General features: G+C 39.0%; 1 protein-coding gene across 2 annotated transcripts; it reads left to right on the forward strand.

The window, feature by feature from the left end:
• The first annotated feature begins 835 nt into the window (after positions 1 to 835).
• Positions 836 to 18,739, forward strand: LOC100351888 (membrane-spanning 4-domains subfamily A member 4A). Of its 2 annotated transcripts, XM_008271854.4 has the most exons (7): positions 836 to 1,028; positions 2,210 to 2,369; positions 5,620 to 5,748; positions 8,103 to 8,159; positions 9,644 to 9,802; positions 13,927 to 14,028; positions 18,056 to 18,739. In XM_008271854.4, exons 2-7 carry the CDS (start codon positions 2,226 to 2,228, stop codon positions 18,173 to 18,175), a joined length of 711 nt encoding a protein of 236 aa, XP_008270076.2. In that variant the 5' UTR covers positions 836 to 1,028; positions 2,210 to 2,225; the 3' UTR covers positions 18,176 to 18,739. The 2 variants fall into 2 exon arrangements, with proteins under 2 accessions (XP_008270076.2, XP_017202226.1); XM_017346737.3 differs by lacking the exon at positions 13,927 to 14,028 and having other exon boundaries at positions 868 to 1,028.
• Positions 18,740 to 22,522: the final 3,783 nt, after the last annotated feature.

Here is a 22,522-nt window from a genome sequence, read left to right on the forward strand (position 1 = left end):
TCCTCTTTACTTTATCCTTCAGAGAACTGATGGTCTTGGATTATAATATCCTTACTTGTCCATGCTTCCCAGTAGTCTACAAACTCCTTGGGGGCAGAGGCTGTGCCAATCATTTTTCATCATTTTATCTGCATAGCACATTGCTAAGTTCACAGTAGTGTTTTTTTCTAAGCAAATACTGAATGAATGAAAACTGAACACCACTCTGCTCTCTTCAATCAATGCTATGGTTGACATATGACTTGTCTCCCAAGCGTCCCTGTGTTGTAAGCTTGGTCCTCAGTGTGACTGTGTTGAAGGGGTGGACTCTTCAGAGGTGGGTGTATGGCAGGAGTGAACTAGGACACTTTGGGGTACTGCCCTGAGAAGAGATTAAGATTCGGGGGAAGTGATAACAAGGTAGTGCAATATATAATTTCAGTTGAGTTTGTCTTAGCAAAAGGTCAGGCTTTTTCCATTATTCTAAGTGTTTCTTCAAATTTGCAAGATGTTATATTAGTTGTTACTATGCAAGAAGCCTGGTGCCATTTTATGGCCATTCACAATCTCCAGTTGTGGAATTTTTAAATTGTGTGCAAACTGGTAAAATAAAGATCTCTAGGAAGACAAAGATAATCTGGAAATGTGTGAAACTGAGAAGAGGGGATTTTTCACCAGGCTTCTAGATGCCATTAAATTAGTTTGTGTATAAAAAGACCTTTAATCAGAGTTTGGCACAGAAATAATGACAATTACTTTCCTATGAAAGACTGCAAGAGGTGCTCACTACTTGTTCAGCAAATTTCACAATGAACATTCACACCCATATTAGGGACACAGAATCAGTTAGCAATTTCCGACAAGAAAAGGGAACTAATTGCATTTCTCAGCACAGCATTTGGAAAACTTACTAGCAGAAGGAAGCAGAGTTAAACTGAGAGAAGTGTGGAGTGAGGGGTGGTGACTGTATCTGGACAAAGAGCCTGGGGCACTCTCCCAGAGTCTGGCATTCATCAGACACACAGCAGACACTGCAGGCTGCAAGAAAGGTAGGTCCAAGGACTTGCCTTCCTGGTCTGTGGGGTTGATGATGTTTCATTTCCTAGTTCTGGAATCCCTGGGAGTCGAATGAGAGAAAGTGAAGCCACTTCCAGTGATACAAGCTAGTATTCTGGGTGGAGTGGATTGAGCTGCTTTATATGTACATTTGGGGATGTTGTGAAGCAGAGCATGGGGGAAAGTAAAGTCCTGAATCATAGAGTTAGTTATCGACCTTTGTGTTCTAAATTCCCAGGGTGAAAAAAAAAGGGCTGAAAGCAGTACTTTAAACTTTTGACTATTTATTTCAGATACTCTTAATGTCCCCTTCTTCCGTGGGCTTTCTTCTCTGTCTCCAATGTGCTATTTTTATAATTCAAAGTTTAAGAGAAGTTCTGCCGCATGCAAAATTTGGTGGAGTTGGTATAGGGTAAAGGACCCCTATCTAATACAGTGAGACTGGTCTCAAGATAGACTGTGGCCTGCCAAGTTCTCCAACAATCTTTAGCCATAAACTGAAGCAGCTCATGGGGAAGTACACTCACAAAAAACACCTTGAAGAATCAGCTTTCTTAGGAGCAGAGAGAACCTTGGGGGTAGTTGTGTTCAACGCAGATTTCCTCAGATGAGATAAATCAACCCAACTCGTCTACATTACGTTTATAGGACAAAATGTAAAATTAATTAAACTGCACTCTGAAGATGGATCTGGGAAGGCTTCTAGTTCCAAGAATGAGCTCTGATTAGAAAAGGAAGAATCCAAAATATGGTGAAATAAATAATAATGCAGATTGTTCTCTGTATTTAACTACTATTTAAGTGCTTCTTCAATGGGGATATGCCTGTAATCCAGGGTATATGCAGTAAAAGGTATAGAGATAGAATCTGAGCAGAAGTGGGATACGAACTTGAATAAATTTCCCTAAGCTGAGGTGTCTGGCACATTTGCCTCAGATCTGTTCACGTTTTCCTTAGATCAAGGTTTCTAGTATCTTGATATCAAGGGGCACTTAGGCTGTTCCCCTCTGTCTTCTATCAGTGTGTTACTTACCATCCCTGGCTTTTAAAAGCTATAGTGATATAGGTAGGGAATACAGCCCAGAATGTGGCCTTAGGGAGGAACCTGCCTCGGAGTGTTATATCCCTCTTATCATCTTCAGAACTTTTTCCTAAATTTCATTTCTTGTTCCAGCACCATATCTACTGCCATGACAATAATACAAGGAAATGAGCAAACCAGAGCAGATGCTGGCCCTGCCCTGTCCCAACCAGGACAGCAAGCCAATCTAAACTCATATATGTGGAAAGGGTTGGCAGAGAAGTTCCTGAAGGGGGAACCCAAAGTCCTTGGAGTAAGTCATTTTTGGATCTGGGAGAAGACTGGCATCATTGTAAACTGTGAACTATTCCAAATTAATGTTAAATACTATATTCCACTAACCTCATACTACGTACATCATCTATCTTTGGGGAAATATGCTATTTATGTTGACATAGGCTAGGCTTTTAAAAATATATCAATAATTATTTTAAAGATTTTATTTTTAAAGCAGTTTTAGATTTAAAGATAAATTGAGAGGATAGTATATGTATGAGTATATCCCATAAATCTCTTGTATAAGCCCTCACACTTACATACTTTCCCTGTTACTAACCTTCCCCACCAGAGCAGTGTGTTTGTTACAATTGATGAATCTGCAAGGGCATATCATTAACACTCAAAGTCTGTAATTGGTATGTTCTTTAAAATCGGAAAAAATGTATGAAGACATGTATTCACCTTTACAACATCATCCAAAGAAGTTTCACCACTATAAAAATCCTCTGTGCTCTTCCTTTCCATCCTTCCCTGTCCTCTAAACCCTTCACAAATGTTCCATAGTGTATCTTCTCCAGAAAAATCACACAATTAGAAATTATATAACATGTATCCTTTTAGATAAACTATCAATTTAATATACATTAAGTTTACTCCATTTTTCCAATGGCTTGATTGCTTATTTACTTATCACTAAATAATACTCTATTGCCTGGAGGTGTAATAGTTTATTTATGTGTCTGCTTTCTGAGGGACATCTGCCAAAACTTGGCAGTTCTGCATAAAGCTGTTAGAAGTATCTGTGTCCAGGTTTTGTGTAGACAAAAGTTTTCAACTCATTGAGTCAAAACAACTGTTGGATTGTATGGTCTATTAGTCTGTTTTGTTTTGCTACAATGAGATACCTGAGGCTGGGTAATATATAAAGAAAAGAGGCAGCCGGCGCTGCGGCTCAATAGGCTAATCCTCCACCTGTGGCGCCGGCACCCCAGGTTCTACTCCTGGTCAGGGCGCTGGATTCTGTCCCGGTTGCCCCTCTTCCAGGCCAGCTCTCTGCTGTGGCCCTGGAGTGCAGTGAAGGATGGCCCAAGTGCTTGGGTCCTGCACCCCATGGGAGACCAGGAGAAGCACCTGGCTCCTGGCTTCGGATCAGTGCGGTGTGCCAGCTGCAGCACGCCAGCCGCAGCGGCCATTGGAGGGTGAACCAACAGCAAAAGGAAGACCTTTCTCTCTGTCTCTCTCTCACTGTCCACTCTGCCTGTCAAAAAAGAGAAGAGAAGAGAAGAGAAGAGAAGAGAAGAGAAGAGAAGAGAAGAGAAGAGAAGAGAAGAGAAGAGAAGAGAAGAGAAGAGAAGAGAGGCTTATTTAACTCATGATTCCAGTGCTTGGAGAGCCCAAATGGTGTGGTACTGGTGTCCTGGAAAGGGGCTCTGGGGCCACATGACAACACAATGGAGAAGTGGAAGGAGAAATGGCCAAGTGTGGAAGAATCCAAGCACATTGAGGCCAAGACTTGATGTATAACAAGGTGTTCCACTCTGCAAGAGCAGTATGCATTCTTTCTGAGGCCATTGCTCTCACCACCTAATTGCCAGCTAGGCTCTATCTATCTCTTAAAGATCCACCACCTCAACAACAACACAAGCTCCCAGCGCATGAATCTTAGAGAATGAAATCATACCCTAACCAAAGCATCCTGCCCCTGCCTCCATGGTTCATGTCCTCTCACACTACAAAATGCATTCTCTCCCTACTTATAGTGCCAAATGTTTTCGCTTTTTCCAGCGTAGCTCAGAAGTCTGTGCACAGGATCTCATCTCAGACATAAGGCAAGCTCTTTATAGTTGTTAAATTGTAAAATACACACACACACACACACACATTAATACTTCTCTGATGCCATAGCTGGACAGTGTCGCTCCCCCTCTTTGCGGAGAAACGACACTAGACCCTGCACTGTTCTTTTATCTGCTCGGCCCTCCCCGGGTTTGCTGCTGGTCCTTCCCGGGTTGGCTGCCGTCCCTTCCACCTCCGTGGAAGGGCGGGCCCCCCTGCCACTTTCCCCACTTCCGCGGGGGAGCGGCACACCACCGGCCGGCTCTCTCGGGTGCTGCTCAGATGTTCCTTCAGATAGATGTTCCCCTTAGATGTTCCTGGTATATGTTGTCTCTCTCCTCCTTTATAGTCCTCTTCCTCCAATCCCAACTCTGCTACCCACACGCCGAGTACGCTGCTCTCCTCCAATCAGGAGCAGGATCAGCTCCTGCAGGTTATTGGTCGAACTGGAAGCAGCTGTGTAAAAGTTGTTTACTCCTCTCCCAGCGCCATATTGTGGGAGAGCAGATGCATAGAATAAGTCTTAATTCCAGTAACTTAGTCTAGTCCAAGTTGCTCCCCACAGACAGGAGTCGGAAATACATTCCTAGACATAAGCTAAAAGAAAGTGGTCACAATCCTCCAGCAATATCAAAACCCAGCAGGGCAGATAATATACTCTTGAAGAATTTACTGGGGGGGGAGGGGTGCATAGGGCAGGCAAGGCTTTGGGCAGCCCCGCCCCCACAGTTTTGGTGAGCTGTCCAGATGGCCTGGACAGTGAGCTCATAGAGAATGCCCGAGGCTATTTCCCTTAACAGGTCTTCTATACAAGGCCCCTGGGCCTGTGAATAGACGAGCAGCCTGGAAGTTTTCTGAGCTGTCCTTTGTTGGTTTCTCCTACCCATAATCTTGATGCACAGTACTTGGCTCATTTTGATAATTTTTTTTTCCTTTTCTTTGAATTTCTTTTTATCTATGGGGGAATTATACTCCAAATCTCTCATTTTTAGATTCCTATGCTTAGACCCCAGGCCTCAGGCCCAAGAGAATGTCATATTTACTCTTCATTTTTTTCTCATATATCTGGTTTTTTCCTTCAGTTATTTCTCATTGCTCCAATAATTACTCTCTAATTCTAAGACCATTCCCATCTGAGCACTGACAAAAGAAAGAAGTGGTTGTGGAAGGCCTGGCATCACAGTTATCAAAAAGGCCCCCATGGGCAGGTTCTGGCAGACTCATTGTAATCCTGGAGTTACTGAGGCAATAAGAGTTATCCAGAGAGATGATGTTAATATTAGTTCATCCACAGTTCTTTAAATTAAAAATGTGATAAGAGGGTATCACAGAAGTCATCTGATTACAGCAAAAGATGGAGAATGAGGGCTTCTGGTGGTTGGACGGGGGTGGCTTGGGCCATGTTTTGGTGGAGGATAATCACTTTTTATTTTCCTCATCATTTCTAGGTTGTACAGATTATGATTGCTGTGATGACCATGAGTGTTGGAGTAACAATGTTGAGTGCCACATTGCCGTATAGGGGGCCACATCCCATTTCAGTGTACACATTTTACACAATTTGGGGGTCAGTCATGGTGAGTGGAATACTTTCTGGCAAATGGAGATAGAGTAACACAGTTGTTAATAGCTTAAGCTTTGGGATCCTATCCTAAATATCTTCTGGTACAATGACTTTGACAATAATTGGTAACCTTTTGACTCAGCATGTTTTATATGTGCATTTATATTTCAAACTCACCACAAACTCTGAAGGAGGATTTATCATCATCTTCATTATGGATGAAGAAATTGGAATTTATAAACATTAAGTAATGTGCCCCAGGTCTATTTGGTACAGGAATCAGATTAGGTCAGTCTAATGTCAGAACTGCATACAGTTAACCACTCTTGTTTTCTGCTTTCATCTTCATTTCCTTTTCAAGTCCACATTGCAAACCAACTTCCATAGTTTATGCCCTTCACTCCAGAACTGCAGGAGTTGTGTTTGTTGGTTCAGTGATCACTCAGACTGTAGCAGGTATCCTCTATTTGATAAATGAAATAATTTTTTGCTGCTACTATTTAGTAATCTTTCAACCTTATATCCAAATCCTTCCCTGTAAAGTGCCTCTTTTTTCTACCTTACACAGTTCAAGTACCAATACTAAGAACCAATCACAGATTTCTCTTATTTTTGACTCCTTTAATCTCAAGGATAGTTACATGGCTTTTACTAGAATTCCACAAGATTATCCCCATATTAGCCTTTTTGTTTTATTTTGTTTTGAGTACTTTGGGAACATTGTAAAATTTCATTCCTATATAACTTTCACATTCCTTGTTATGTTTATTTCTGTAAGGTAATAAATATGAGGACATTTCAATAAGTTCCTTGGAAAACTGGCATTAAAAGATAAGTTTATTTTGATGCAAAAAATTTTCAAGTCCATACATAGTTTCTTTATAATACGTGTTATCCGTGAACTTATTGGAGCTCCCCATATATAGCCATAGTTTTAGTCATTTATTTACTTATTTTTGCTATGATAAATGAGGTTCTCTTGTTCAATCCTATCTTCAAAAACACATCTCTAATAGGCACATAGAATTTATGTATATAATGCTTTTCCATGTGCTTTACTAAATTTTTTAGAACTCTATAGTACTTTTTGGTAATATTCTTGGATATTTGTAGTATAATTCATTCATACTTAAATAATAACAATTTTAGTTACTTGTTTTAAATATTTGTCTTATATAATTATTTTGGTTAACATATCCAGAATAGTACATAATAGGGTAGTAACATTATCTTGATATTTTTGAAGATTTATTTTGTTTATTTGAAAGGCAGAGTTACAGAGAGTGGGAAAGACAAAGAGATCTTCCATCAGCTGGTTCATTCCCCTAATGGCCTTGAAACTCAGAGCTGGGCCAGGCCAAAGCCAGGAACCTAGAAATCCATCAGGGTCTAACATGGGACAGTTTCTTATTAAGATAATTGATTACTTAACATATCTATCTAATTTAACACTAAATTTTTAACTCCTATTTAATGAATATAAATTTCCAAAGTACAGCTTTTGGATTATAGCGGCTTTCCACCCAACCCCATAACCACCCTCCCACCCACAACCCTCCTATCTCCCGCTCCCTCTCCCATCCCATTCACATCAAGATTCATTTTCAATTCTCTTTATATACAGAAGATCAACTTACTATATACTAAGTAAAGATTTCAACAGACTGCACCCACACAGAAACACAAATTGTAAAGTACTGTTTGAATACTAGTTGTACCGTTAATTCACATAGTACAACACATTAAGGACAGAGATCCTACATGGGGAGTAAGTACACAGGGACTCCTGTTGTTGATTTAACAATTGACACTCTTGTTTATGGCTTCAGTAATCACCTAAGCTCTTGTCATGAGTTGCCAAGGCTATGGAAGCCTTTTGAGTTCGCAAACTCCGATATTATTTAGACAAGGTCATAGTCAAAGTGGAAGTTCTCTCCTCCCTTCAGAGAAAGGTACCTCCTTCTTTGATGGCCTATTCTTTCCACTGGGATCTCACTCGCGGAGATCTTTCATTTAGGTGGTTTTTTTTTTTTTTTTTTTTTTTTTTTTTTTTTTTTTTTTTTTTTGCCAGAGTGTCTTGGCTTTCCATGCCTGAGAAACTCTTTAGCCAGATCTGAATGCCTTAAGGGCTGATTCTGAGGCCAGACTGCTATTTAGGACATCTGCCATTCTTTGAGTCTCCTGTGTATCCTGCTTCCCATGTTGGATTGTTCTCTGCTTTTTAATTCTATCGGTTAGTATTAGCAGCCACTAGTCTTTTTTATGTGATCCCTTTGACTCTCAATTAATTTAGGACTAAATTTTAATGTTATGATTTCTAATTTTTGTTTAGTGTTTTAAAACTGAATTCCTTTTCTTTATTACTAGTTTATTTTGTCAGGATCCTTCTCAGTTGCAGCAGGAACTAGAACTACAAAAGGTCTGGTGAGCAATCTTTCATTTTATTTTATTTTGATACTAAAAGAAGAAGAGCTTAATCAACTGTGTATCCTGACAAATTATACTAAGAAAACTAATATAACATTACATAAAGAAAACATTTTTTTTAAAAATCAAGGAAGACTGAGTTTTATTTAGTAGGATCTGTATTTTTTTTATTTTTTATTTTACTTGAGATGCAGAGTTACACACAGAGAAAGGGAGAAACAGAGAGAGGTCTACCAACTGCTGGAACTTGGCCGATCAGAAGCCAGGAGCAAAAAGCTTCTTGCAGGTCTCCCACATGAGTACAGGGTCCCAAGCACTTGGGCTATCATCCACTGCTTTCTCAGGCCATCAGCAGGGAGCTGGATTGGAAGTGGAGCAGCCAGAACTCAAACCAGCACCCATATGGGATGCCTGCACTGCTGGTGGATGCTTAACCTACTACACCAAAGTGCTGGCCCTAGTATTTTTCAAAAATTGTAATCAACAACTGGCTATTGGTAGAATCACTGGCATTAGACTGGACATTTTGACTAGGTGGTTGCTGAGAACATCTTTCTGAAGATATAGAGTTCCTGAGAAGCAATGCCAAGTGGCATTAGTCACACAAGCCTTGAAGCTTGAGGTCCAGCCCATGCCAACGACACCTAGTCAATGTGGTGTAATATTTTAGCTGACTGATCTGTGTACTCCTACTGTATCCAAAAAGAAATTTGAATTTGCAATGGAAGAAATTCACAATAAGCTATGACCTAAGAAGAGGCAAATTTAGAATATAGCTCTCGTGTTGATGCTTTTTTTGATAAAGCCAATAAAAGACAAAAGCCCAGATCCCAACAAATATTTTTCTGACTAAAGACCACATTTAAACTTTCTTTGATCAAAAAATAAACACCAAACTCTGGAGAATGTCAGTAAGGCCTTTCCAGATCTCTCCTCAAGCTGCCTCTCTAGAATCTCCTCCAGCTAAAACTGTCTAGTGTCACACTGAAAGTCTCACACTTTTGTAAGCAATTTTAGTCTTTTATAAAAAAACCCTCTTACCTTCACAAATAAAAAGAGAATGTGGGTACAGCAGAGAGAGAGAGAGAGTACACAAAAGGTATAGAGGCATGAGACAAGCAGTATTTAAGATACATGATGTCGGGCATTGCAGAAGATGGACACACATAGCGCTATCTAGTCAAAGTGTAAATGGTACTGAAAACCCTGCTAAGCAGGCTTGAATTTTATCACAGGTGTCCAGTGGAGTCAGCCTCAGAATTTAAGCTTGGAGTAACAGAATCATATCTGTGATTCAACAAGAGATGAGAGTTGAAACTACTATAAGGAGAGAGACAAGGCAGGACTTCTGGAATAATCAATATTCTAGTTTAGTGGATGGAATTGTGTTGGGGAAGAAAGGGTGGAGGAGGTAAAGGAATTGAAGGAGAGGTATCTGACAGTACGACTGGATTATTTAATTGATTTGCAATCCTTTCTAGGTACAAGGCAGCCTAGGATTGAACATCACCAGCTCTGTCTTGGCTGTATTTGGGATCATAATCAGTGCAACAAGCTTGAGTATTTATTCATTCCATCATCCTTACTGTAACTATATTATAGGACGTGATAGTTGCTTCATGACCATTTCCATTTTACTGGTGAGTTCTTCCCTTTTTTATAGATTACTGTGGGGGAAGCAGGTTTAGGGAGGATTTGCTCCAACAAAAGCACCAATCAACATTTCCTAATTGCTTAATTACTTTGGGAAACTGGAAGTGATTGAAGAACAGGATACTCTTTTTATTTTTTAGGAGTCAGGTTCACATCTCCTCTCTCTTAAATCCTTTGCTATCTGTGAAGAGATAAAGTACAAAGAAAATTCAGTTTTAGAATAGCTACTTGTTAATTGTTACTGTCCTGGGCATTTTGCTTAATTTTTCCTGTTTAATTTTAAAATACTAATCAATTTGCATAGTTATCCCTTGTAAAAGTCGAGTACAGATGTCAGCCCCTACATATCTAATAGGGCTTCCTGGTAGACCCTGATGGAGTTACTTTGTTCCTTACTCACAAATGAAGATTGTCTTGAACATTATCCTTCAGTGGTGAGTAACCCATTGTCTTTTCAAGGATGTTCTTTTAATGTTAATCATTTTTAACCTCAACATTCAGGTGCTGGTAAATTCTCAATCTCAGTTCTGTATCTTTACTCTTTTTTTGTACAAATTGCCCTCATCTAGATTTGTTTTATTCTGCAAATTAAGTCTTACACAAGTGTTTTCAAGCAGTAAAACTTCCTGAAGTTTTAGGCCTTTGAGAAAATGCAAGGATGAAGAGTTATGGCAGCACATCATGGAAGACTGAAATGCACAGTTAAATCTTTACTATTGTGCCAGCATTGTGGGCAATGGGCTTAGCTACCACTTATGACCCCAACATTCCATATTGGAGCATTGGTTCGAGTCCTGGCTGCTCTGCTTCCAATTCTACTTCCTGTTACTGTGCCTGTGAAGACAGCAGAAGGTGGTGCCTTCCACTCATGTGGGAGACCCGGATGGAATTCTTGGCTCCTGGGTTTGGCCTGGCGCAGACCTGACTGTAAATAAATATTTTGAAAAAAATCTTTACTATTAAAAAGCCTACTGCCTGTTCTCAAAACCACTAAGTTTTCTTTTATCTTCTCTCTGTAGTTACCTTCCAACCCTTCATCTTGCTTCATAGTGGTTTTCTCATTTTTTCCTTCCTATACCCAAATGTGGAAATTCAGTACTCTCACTAACTTACTATGTAGAGCCAGTCACATTTCCTGTAACTTTCCCAGATAATCTTACATGTCTTAAGGGCTTTCTTATATAGTCATATCAGAATAATTCCTTGAGAGTCTTTGATAAATTAACTTATTCCCATTGAGATTTCTAATAGTTCTTATGATAAATAATTATATCCACTTAAAATAAATAAAGTTTCTGCATATAATTGAACAACTTTTAAAACACCATTCCGAAATTGGCAAAAGCAAGATTCGATTTGAGAATCTCATGCCTCTATTGCCCCTAATATTTACTGGTTTCCTAAGTAGATCCTCAACATCCTCAAAGTACCTCACTTTCTATTTCTGGAGATATCTGCATTTACAGATTTAATGTAAGAGTAAAATAATCAGAATAAAACCTGAACTGACTGATTTCACAGGGCTGGTTTCACAGGCATATGAACTGTGCCATCACTTGGCTTAATGCTCCACTATTGCTCCCTTGGAATGGTTAATTATTTGTTAACTAGAAACACTGTAAATTATATAGTCTGTTTTCCATTTATCTCAGTCACCTCTCAAAGATCATCATGAATTTCTATTAATTATATGGATTTCCTCCCCACTCACCCAGTGCATATAGCAAAATACTCTTTTAAAGGTTTCCCAGAATCTCAAGCATTAGGTCTTCTCATTCCTACTGGACACCTGTACATCAGTCAGTGGGTCTATAAATCCTTATTTTGTGCCCAATCCTGGGATTGAGAGACATAAGAGGGAGAGCAGTTCCCTATCTTCAAGAAGCTCTAATGCTCTTGGGAGAAAAGATATAATGCTACAAAGCATATAATAATAAAAAGAGGATAGAAAAGATGAATTCTCTATAGAAAAGAGTAGTTAGAAGAAAAATGACCTGAGTCATTAAGCAGAGCCATATAGAATTACCAGTGAACAGCTGTACTTGAACTAGTGATTTCATATGTCTCAAAAGAATAATATTATATGTTTATATGTCTGCATGTAACATGTATATAAGCATATCAACATTCATATATATATACAAAATATACAAATATATACTTGTTCCTTTGGTGGAACAAAAAATAGCATGGCATCTGTTTTTGTAAATGTTTCCTTTTTTTAAATTTATTTTATTTGAAAGGCACAGTTACAGAGATAGAGAGGGAGGGGGGGTCTTCCATCTATTGGTTCACTCCCCAAATGGCCATAACAGTTAGGGTTGGGGAGGACAAAAGCCAGGATCCAGAGCTTCTTCTGAATCTCTCACAAGAGTGCAGGAACCCAAGGACTTGGGCCATCTTCCACTACTTTCCCAGGCCCTTAGCAGAGAGCTGGATCAGAAGTGGAGCAGGCAGAACTCAAACTGGCACCCAAATGGGATGCCAGCACTTTAGGCAGCAGCTTTACCTCACTACACCACAATACTGACCCCTGTAAATAAGTTTTCTCAAAATATGGCCTAGCCCCGTTGTTTACATAGCACATGTGGCTGCTTTCATGTTATAGTGACAGATTTGAATATTTATGTCAGAGATCTTACTATCTGCAAAACCTAAAGCATATATTATCTGGTCCATAACAAAGTTTGCCAACTCTTGGTCTACTCCACTAGATGGTAAGATCCTTAAAGATACACAAATAATTTGTTGTATCCACTGCTCTATATCTGAATCTGTTGAATGCATGAGTAAATAAGAAAACAACGAATGTACATGTTCTCAAGATTCACTGAATCTGTGCCTTTCATGTCCTGAGATCTTAATCTATTGGCTTTTTTTATGGTGGAGATACTATCTCTAACCATAGAGAAAAAGAGGAAATATTTATACTAAAAAGTCTAAGACAACAATCCAGGACAAGTCCATTAGGAATAAATGTACTGCCCAGTGTTCCTCAAATTTGACCACATATTTTGGCCAATAATTAGACCTAAAACCAGTTCTCTTGGGAGATGTGTGAATGATGGACTAATGAGGTGTTCATTGTTGTGTTAGTTTCTTACCTCTGCTTTAAAATGGCTTAAAACAATACTAATTCATTAACACCTATGTCTGGAGGTTGGAAGTTTGAAATGGATGTCACTAGTCTAAAATTAAAATGTTGTCAGCACTGCATTACATTCTGTGGCTCTAAGGAAGAACCAGGTTCTTGCCTTTTCTAACTTCTAGGGGTACAGATTCATGCAGTGTAGCATGTTCAGATCTCTCTCGAAGTTTGACTCTCTTTCCACTTGTTTCTACTTACAAAGATGCTGACCCTACATTGGGCCCAGCCAGTAAACCAGGAAAATTCATCTTTCTCAGCTAATAAGTATCCTTAATTCTATCTGTAAACTTGATTCTCCTCTCATGTAACTGGGCAGAGTCACAGATTCTGGGGATTAAGGATCTTCATAGGGGATCATAGCAATATGTCAACTGTATGGAATGTCTATGGAAATCTATGGAATTTTCCCATCTGCTGAGTTACTCTTCAGATGTCCACAACAGCCAGGCTGAGTTAGGCTGACACTAGGAACCTAGAAACAGTCTTGATCTCCTACATGTTAACAGGAACCTAACTACTTGAGCCATCACCAGCTGCCAACCAGGGTGCACATTAGCAGGAAACTGGAATCAGGAACAGAACTGGAACTTGAACCTAGTTACTGTAAATGGGTTCAGGCACTATGAGTGGGTTCAGATGATTCAGGTGGTGTCTTAACCACTGTATCAATGCCATCTTCCCTACCCACTTTTAAAGAACATCCATATTCTGTGTCCACTGTAACACTTGAAAGTAGTGGACTGGGGCAAAACAAAAGAACTAGTATTACTTTATCTGTAAAAAAAAAAAAAAAATGAGTGCTAAGTGACATTAGACAGATTAGAATTAGAATTGGTCAAAGTTTTGTCTGCAATTAGATTTCCTGAATCCTGACAGTGCTTTCTCTATTTGGCATTTTAATCAGTGGTCAGCATTTACAGCTTGTCTTCTCTGTTTCTCATGTGACTATGAATTTGCTCCAAGGGTATGGATGGTATTGCCCTCCTTTTAAGTGTGCTGGAGTTCTGCATTGCTGTGTCCCTCTCTGCCTTTGGATGCAAAGTAACCTGTTGTAATCCTGGTGGGGTGAGTACACATTCATTTCAATGTCTTTGGTAGTTTCCTATTGTTATGTATTCAATTGTATAATTTTAGAGGCTTAAAACCAACATATTCATTATCTCCAGGTTCCTTGTGTTGACAGCCTGGGTACTTCCTTTCTAGATCCTCTGCTCAATGTCTTACAAGGCTTTACTTAAAGACTTAACTGGGGCTATGGTCTCATCTGACATTTCTGGTCCTGTTGCAGCTCATGTAACAGAACTACTTTCTGTAAGCTCTAGAATGCATGACAATAGACTACTTCTTTGAGGATGGCAGAACAATGAAAGTCTCAGCTCTTTTAGAGTTCACATTATTGGGTTGGGTCCATGTACAATAATATCCCTTTTAATAAATTCAAATCCAACTTTGGTAACTAGTGTTACAGGAGTGATATTTCATTATATACACAGGTACCACCCAGACTCCAGGATTGAAAGTCACAAGAATGTGCATTACTGGGTATCACCTTAGAATCCTGTCGACTGTAATAGCTAATGAGAACTATTTCCCATCCTTAGTCCCTGAAACAGCATCCTCTGAGTCTAGATCAGAGAATGCTGCTTAATGGAGTAATCGACAAACACTGCCAAATTTTGCTCCATTACCCCACTCTATCCTGGGACTATTAAAGAAATAGCAATTTGTGCACATCCTGCCCTTTCTCTGTAACTGATCCTCCTGGCTGTTAAGCAGAAAGAACATCACATGCACATTTGCAACAAGATGCAGGAATCTGGAAAACATGCGGAGTGAAATGAGCCAGTCCCAAAGAGACAAATAGCATATGTTCTCCCTGATCGGTGACAACTAACCAAGCACCTAAAAGGAAACCTGTTGAAGTGAAATAGACACTATGAGAAACAGTGTCTTGATTAGCCCTTGTCCTGACTGCCGAGGAACAACTTACTATTTTATTCCTTATAGCATTTTTTGTTCTACTTAATACCATTGGTTGAACTCTTTAATTAACACACAATTATTCTTAGTCATTTAAATTTAACAGAAAAGTGATCCCTGTTAAATAAGAATAAAGAGAATAAGAGAGGGAAGAGATGTACAGTTCAACACATGCTCACTCTGACTTACCCCTAATGGTAGAGCTAGAAACGTGCCAGGGGGTTCCAATTCAATCCCATCAATGTGGCATGTACCAATGCCATCTTACTTGTTAAAGTGATCAGGTTAAGTAAATAATTGATCAAAAAGATAGGATTAAATGTCAAAGGGATTACATAAATAAGACCAATGTCTGCAAATAATAATTAATAGAATTAAAAAGGAGAGAATGATCCTACATGGGAAGCAGAATACACAGCAGACTTATAGTATGGCAAATGCCCTAAACAGCACTCGGGCCTCAGAATCAGCCCTTAAGGCATTCAGATCTGGCTAAAAAGCCCGTAAGAGTTTCTCAGGCATGAAAAGCCAAGGCACTCTGGCAAAAAAAAAATGACCTAAATGAAAGATCTCTGCAAGTGAGATCCCAGTGGAAAGAACGGGCCATCAAAGAAGGCAGTACCTTTCTCTGAAGGGAGGAGAGAACTTCCACTTTGACTATGGCCTTGTCTAAATAAGATCGGAGTTGGTGAACTCAAGAGGCTTCCATAGCCTTGGCAGCTCATGACAAGAGCCTCAGGTGATTACTGACGACATAAATAAGAGTATCAGTTGTTAAATCAACAATGGGAGTCACTGTGCACTTACTCCCCATGTAGGATCTCTGTCCTTTATGTGTTGTACTATGCAAATTAATGATAAAACTACTACTCAAACAGTATTCTATACTTTGTGTGTCTTTGTGGGTGTAGTCTGTTGAAATCTTTACTTAGTATATTGTTGCTCCCCCTCTTCGTGGAGGAATGACACTAAACCCTGCCTAGGTTTCCTATCCAAGTCACGGCACCATTATGTCGCTCCCCGTCTTAGTGGAGGAACGACACAGGACCCTGCGCTGTTCTTTTGTCTGCTCGGCCCTCCCCGGGTTTGCTGCTGGTTCTTCCCGGGTTGGCTACCAACCCTTCCACCTCCGTGGAAGGGCGGTTCCCCCTGCCACTTTCCCCACTTCCGCGGGGGAGCGGCACACCGCCAGCCGGCTCTCTCGGGGGCTGCTCAGGTGTTCCTCATAGATGTTCCTGGTGCATGTTGTCTCTCTCCTCCTTTATAGTCCTCTTCCACCAATCCCAACTCTGCTACCCACACGCCGAGTACACTGCTCTCCTCCAATCAGGAGCAGGATCAGCTCCTGCAGGTCATCACTCAAGTTGACGAGAGGCAGCTGCGTAGAAGCTGTTACTCCCTTCTCAGCGCCATATTGTGGGAGAGCAGATGCATAGAATAAGTCCTAATTCCAGTAACTTAGTCTAGTCCGAGTTGCTCCCCACAGTATATAGTAAGTTGATCTTCTATATATAAAGATAATTGAAAATGAATCGTGATGAAGAATGGGATGGGAGAGGGAGTGGAATATGGGATGGTTGCAGGTTGGAGGGAGGTTATGGGGGGGAAAGCCGCTATAATCCAAAAGTTGTACTTTGGAAATTTATATTTATTAAACAAAAGTTGAAAAAAATTGAAAAACAATAATAAAAAAGAACATCACATGCAGAGACAGAGAAGTGGGAGATTTAAGGAGAAAAGAGATTAAGAAAGATGCCCCAGAAACAAGAGGACATACATGTCTTCTGAGGCTTGAGAATGCCAGAGTGATGAAATGGGGAGTAAAACTCCAACAGTTGCTCATTAGTTTCGTTGCTCAAATGCCCAAGGGAAGATAAAGTCTATAGCTAATTAATAAGCTATTAATAGTTTGAGATTATCTTGTTGTGCTTCTTCTCTACACTTTTTTGCTTCTTCTTTTTTTTTAAGATTTATTTATTTATTTGAAAGGCAGAGTTACAGAGAAGCAGAGGCAGAGGCAGAGAGAGAGAGGTCTTCCATCAACTGGCCGGTCTGAAACCAGGAACCTAGAGTTTCTTCTGGGTCTCCCACGTGGGTTCAGGGGCCCAGGGACTTGGGTCATCTTCTACTGCTTTCCCAGGCCATAACAGAGAGATGGATTTGAAGTGGAACAGCTGGGTCTCGAACCAGCACCCTTATGGATGCCAGCACTGTAGTCGGTAGCTTCATCCGCTACGTCACAGTACCAGCCCAACTTTTGTGCTTCTGAACTTTCTTTTGGGGTTCCCAGACAAAACCATATGCCACACCCCCAGAACCCTTCCCCACATAATAGAGATGGGGAATAAATCATATTAATTCTAATCATGGGTTTGTGTTGTAAGATCTTAGAAGTGTTTCTCAGCAGTCACAAATGATTTTGTAATTGCAGTGAGTGAAGCATTTTATCTTCATTATGTGAAGCATTTGGGCATGGGAGAAAATTCCTTAGTAACCTTTAATTTGTAACAATTATGTCTATGATCATTTCTGCTCCTAGAGTAGTTAGAGCTGGGAAATTTTGCTCCAGTTAAGCTCCTGGTGTGAATTCAGATCAGTGGCTTTGGGGCGTATATAAGTCTCTCTCCTTCCTGTTCCCCTCCCCAAGCTCTTCCCTCAATTTCGTTTCACACTCAGTTTGAGGGATAAGGACTAGCACTCTGTTCAGTTTCACGGTGATCTCCACCATTCTGAGATGGTATGGTTTTTGTAATACTTTATTTGTGGCTATAAAATCATGTTTTGGATGTGTGGTTGTAATCAGTCCAAGTAACCCGATTTGGAAGAAGAGCTCTGTGTTTTTCATAACATTTTAGTTTACTCAACTTGTTGGGTGCTATTATCCATATGTCAGATGAATCCACTTTCAAAAGTCAGCAATAACCATACACTTCTTAGCGAAGAAGTATCACCAAATGTGTGGAATAGTACCAACCTTGTCTGATGAATTCCTGAGATTTATTTTGAGTTTGAGTTCAGAGATGAGAAATTAAACTCTAAAATTGTGGGCAGGAAAGGGAAATTCTGAAGTTGCTTGAGTGACTCACTGATGACATTCTGATTGACTTCACAGGTTGTGCTCATTATGCCGACAAACTCACATGGAGCAGAAGTGGTTCCCCCTGCACCATTTAAAGAAGATTTAGCACCAACAATAGATCAACAGAAAAATGTTCCAAACTATCTACCCTGACTGTAATGCATGAATCCTACTTGGGAAAGTATTAGAGTCTAACTTAGATATGTATGTAAAATAAATTCAGAATCATGTTCTCCTTTTTCCCAAACTACTCAATGATTCAATTTGCTGACTCTCTAACAGAATATCAGAAGTTGAATAAGCAAATCATACACTTTAATGGGTCAGCAGAAATTGAAAGTAAAAAAAAAATCTCTTTAAGGCAGTATAAAAGAGCATTCATTGTATTTTCAAAAAAGAGTTGGCAGGGCAAAGGCAAAAAGGTATTGCCGAGATGAGGTCTAGTGGACTATACTTTATTAATAGTATTCAGAAATGCAATTCATTTTAACATACTGACCATTTTTATGGAATCCTTTTTTCCTTATCCACATTTTCATCAACTATCTTTTTCTTTTAACTTGAAGAACTTTAACATTCATTGTTTTGAAATTTTTCTGGCATTACATTGTTTCAGATTGTTTTGCTTGTTGTCTGAATTCATTTTAATTTTACTTTGATTTTTGATGTATATTTTCACAGGATATGGGTCCTTGATTAAACTTTTTTTATCTTTAATGATGTCTTTTTGTGCAGTTATTGTTATCTTTGTTCTCTAAAGTATACTTTGTCTCACTTAAAAACTTTTTTGTTTACCATGCATTTTTAGTGATTTCTCTGTGAAATTCTTTAGTGTAGTTTACTTTTCTTCATCCAGCTTGAGGTTAATTGGGATACTTTTAATGTGAGTTTACACTTTTTATCAAGTTTGTAAATTTCAACCATTTCTTCAAATAATTTCCAACTCCGTGAACTTCTGTTTTTCTTGGACTTTGATTATACTTTAGACCACTTTATATTGCCCACTTGATGATTTATTAACCTTTCCAGTCTCTTTTTCTTTCTCTGCTTCTGCTTATAGAGATTTTGCATCTATCTTTAGCTTCACTAACCTTTTCTTTTCAAAGGTAAATGTGTTGCCACTCTTGTGCAGGGATTTATTCATATCATATATTGTAGTTCTTAATCTCTAAAAATTCTATTCAGATCCTTTGTGTATATTTCTTTTTTGAGTTTTCATTTTATTTGAAAGGGGAGAGAGAAAGAAGATGGGGGGGGAGGGGGAGAGAGAGAGAGAATAAGAAAAACCACCATGCATGGTTCATTCCCCCAAATGCCTGCAACAAATGAGAACATGAACCAGGATAAAGTCAGAAGCCCAGAACTCAGTTCAGTCCTCTGAAGTGGGCAGTAAGGTCCCAGTTACTTGAGCCATTACTTGCTGCATACAGGAAACTAGAATTCCAGCTGACACTGGAATCCAGCTGCCTTCAAATGGGATGTAGGCATCCCAAGCAGCAGCCAAATCACTGCGCCAATGCCCACCCACCACGTACTTCATTTTTATACTTACTTTGTCTACAGTTTCTCTGAAATTTGTATATACCCACTATATATGTTTTAACATAACTTTGATTTGGTTCTCATCTGTGATTTATGGGTCTGTTTTCTTGACTGATTTTTCACTGTTTATTGTCATTTTTACTGTTTATTGTCATTTTTCTTCTTGTTGTCATATGCAGCTAATTTTGGGTTGGATGACAAATATCATGATTTTTATATAGATTAGTGTTCAATTTTTTTCCAAAGAGTGTTACATAAAGAATTAACAAAGCTTATGGGACTTAATGGGGAATATGAGTATTAAATGAACAAGTATTTACATTATGGGAATTTTAGAAGAGGGAACAAGGAAAGGGATTTCAATGAAATGATTGCTCTAAAATTTCCAATTCTTAGATGAATATGGATATTCAAATCCATGAAGCTCAAAGATTCCTAAAAAGTGTCAACCCACATTGGTTCTTATATTTTAATCAAGTGGTCAAAAATCAGAAGCAATGAGAATTTTGTGAGTAACAACAAAAAAGTGAAATGTCATGTACAGGAAATCTCCATTAGGTAATCAGAAGATTTTGTGGTGGAAACATTGTGAGCCAAGAAAGAACAAGATGGCACATTCTAATTACTAAAAAGAAAAACTGCCTGTTAAAAATACTATACCCAGTAAAACTGTCCTTCAGAAATGGAGAAATCCCAGACAAACAAAAGCTTAGGGAATTCCCATTAGACTTGTCTTGCATGAAATACTTAAGGAAGTTCTTCAGACAGGAATTGAGTTTACTAATTAATATCATGAAAATATAAGAAAATATAAAAATCTATAAAGATAAATATATGGTCATATACAGAATATTCTAATACTGTAATGGTTGTGGGCAAACTATATCTTTGGTGTGAAGGTTAAATTCAAAACACTAAAAAACTACAGTAAGTTGTTAAAAATGCACAATATAAAAAGGTATAAATTGTAATATCAAAAATGGAAACTGGTGGAGAGTAAAGTTAAAATTGCAGAAATTTTGTGCATAACCAAATTTAAGTGGTTACTGTGGTAACCATGAAGCAAAACTCTACTGTAGATGCATAAATGATAATGAGAAAATAAGTGAAGAGTAGAGCTACAGAAAATAACCAAATCACAAAGGCAGACAGAGGAAGAAAGGAAAACCATTAAAAATATGATAATGGTAAGTCCTTGCCTATCAATAGCACCTTGAGTGCAAATGAATTTAATCAATAAAATTAATTTGACTGGATTAAATTCACCAATCAGAAGGTTTACAATCATTGAATAGCTTTAAAAAAAAAAAAACTGATACAGCTATTTTCTGCCTATAAGAAACCTACTTTAGCGCTAATGACACACATAGGTTGAAAGTAAAGGGATGCAGCTGGCGCCGCGGCTCAATAGGCTAATTCTCTGCCTGTGGCACCAGCACACCAGGTTCTAGTCCCAGTCAAGGCACCGGATTCTGTCCCGGTTGCCCCTCTTCCAGGCCAGCTCTCTGCTGTGGCCCGGGAGTGCAGTGGAGGATGGCCCAAGTGCTTGGGCCCTGCACCCCATGGGAGACCAGGAGAAGCACCTGGCTCCTGGCTTCAGATCAGCACGATGTGCTGGCCACGTGCCCTGGCCATGGCGGCCATTGGAGGGTGAACCAATGGCAAAAGGAAGACCTTTCTCTCTGTCTCTCTCTCTCACTGTCCACTCTGCCTGTCAAAAAAAAAAATAATAATAAAAATTTAAGAAAAAGAAAGTAAAGGGATGCAAAAAGATATTTCATGTAAATGGAAACCAAAGGCAAGAGGAGTGGTTATGTCTGTATTAGATAAAATATTCTCTAGTGAAAAAATGTCACAAGTAATAAAAAGTCATTATTAAATGATAAAGAAGTCAATTCATTAAGAAGAAATAATTGTAAGTAGATATTACCCAACATTGAAGCACTTAATATATACAACAATTGTTAATGGACGTGAAGGGAGAAACACATAGAAATACAGTAATAGTACCTTCAGTACCCCACTTTCCAAAATGGTTAAATCAACCAGACAGGAAAATAATAAGGAAATTCTGAACTTGGACTGTGTTTCAACCAAATAGAACTGAATATATATTCAAACCTAAATTGAATCAGAAAGAAATAGATATATCAAACAGACCAGTAACTAATAAAAGGTTGAAGAAATAATTCATGCCTTCTAATAAAGAAATGCTCTCACAACTGAATTCACAAATAAACACCACGAAACATTCAAGAATTATTATTCCAAAAAAAAATAGAGCTGGAGTGAATACTTCCAAATACATTTACAAAATCAGAATCACCATGAAATCTAAGCCAGACAAAGATACTATACTAGTGGTCTCATAGTGATTACATGATTCTGAATTTGTTAGAACTATATACTATACACTATTTATGATGAATTTCAATAAAAACGTAGTAAGAAAAAGAAAAAAACATGATTTAATAGAGGCAGAAAAGGCATTTGATGAAGTTTAACACCCTTTATTCTTTTTTTTAAGGTTATTTTATTTACTTGACAGATAGAGTTAGACAGTGAAAGAGACAGAGAGAAAGGTCTTCCTTCCATTGGTTCACCCCCCAAATGGCCTCTACGGCTGGAGCTATGCCCATCCAAATCCAGGAGCCAGGTGATTCTTCCTGGTCTCGCATGTGGGTGCAGGTGCCCGAGCACTTGGGCCATCCTCCACTGCCTTCCCAGGCCACAGCAGAGAGCTGGACTGGAAAAGGAGTAACCGGGACTATAGAACCCGGTACCCATATAGGATGCTGGCGCCGCGGGCGGAGGATTAACCAAGTGAGCCATGGCGCCGGCCCCTAACACCCTTTATTCTTAAAAATTCTGAATAGTTCAGCTACAGACCAAATGTTCCTCAATGTTACAAAGGCCATTTATGAAAATCCCACAGCTTGCATTAGAATCCATGTGGAA

Source organism: Oryctolagus cuniculus, chromosome 1, assembly GCF_964237555.1.
Source record: "Oryctolagus cuniculus chromosome 1, mOryCun1.1, whole genome shotgun sequence".
NCBI classification, from domain to species: domain Eukaryota; kingdom Metazoa; phylum Chordata; class Mammalia; order Lagomorpha; family Leporidae; genus Oryctolagus; species Oryctolagus cuniculus.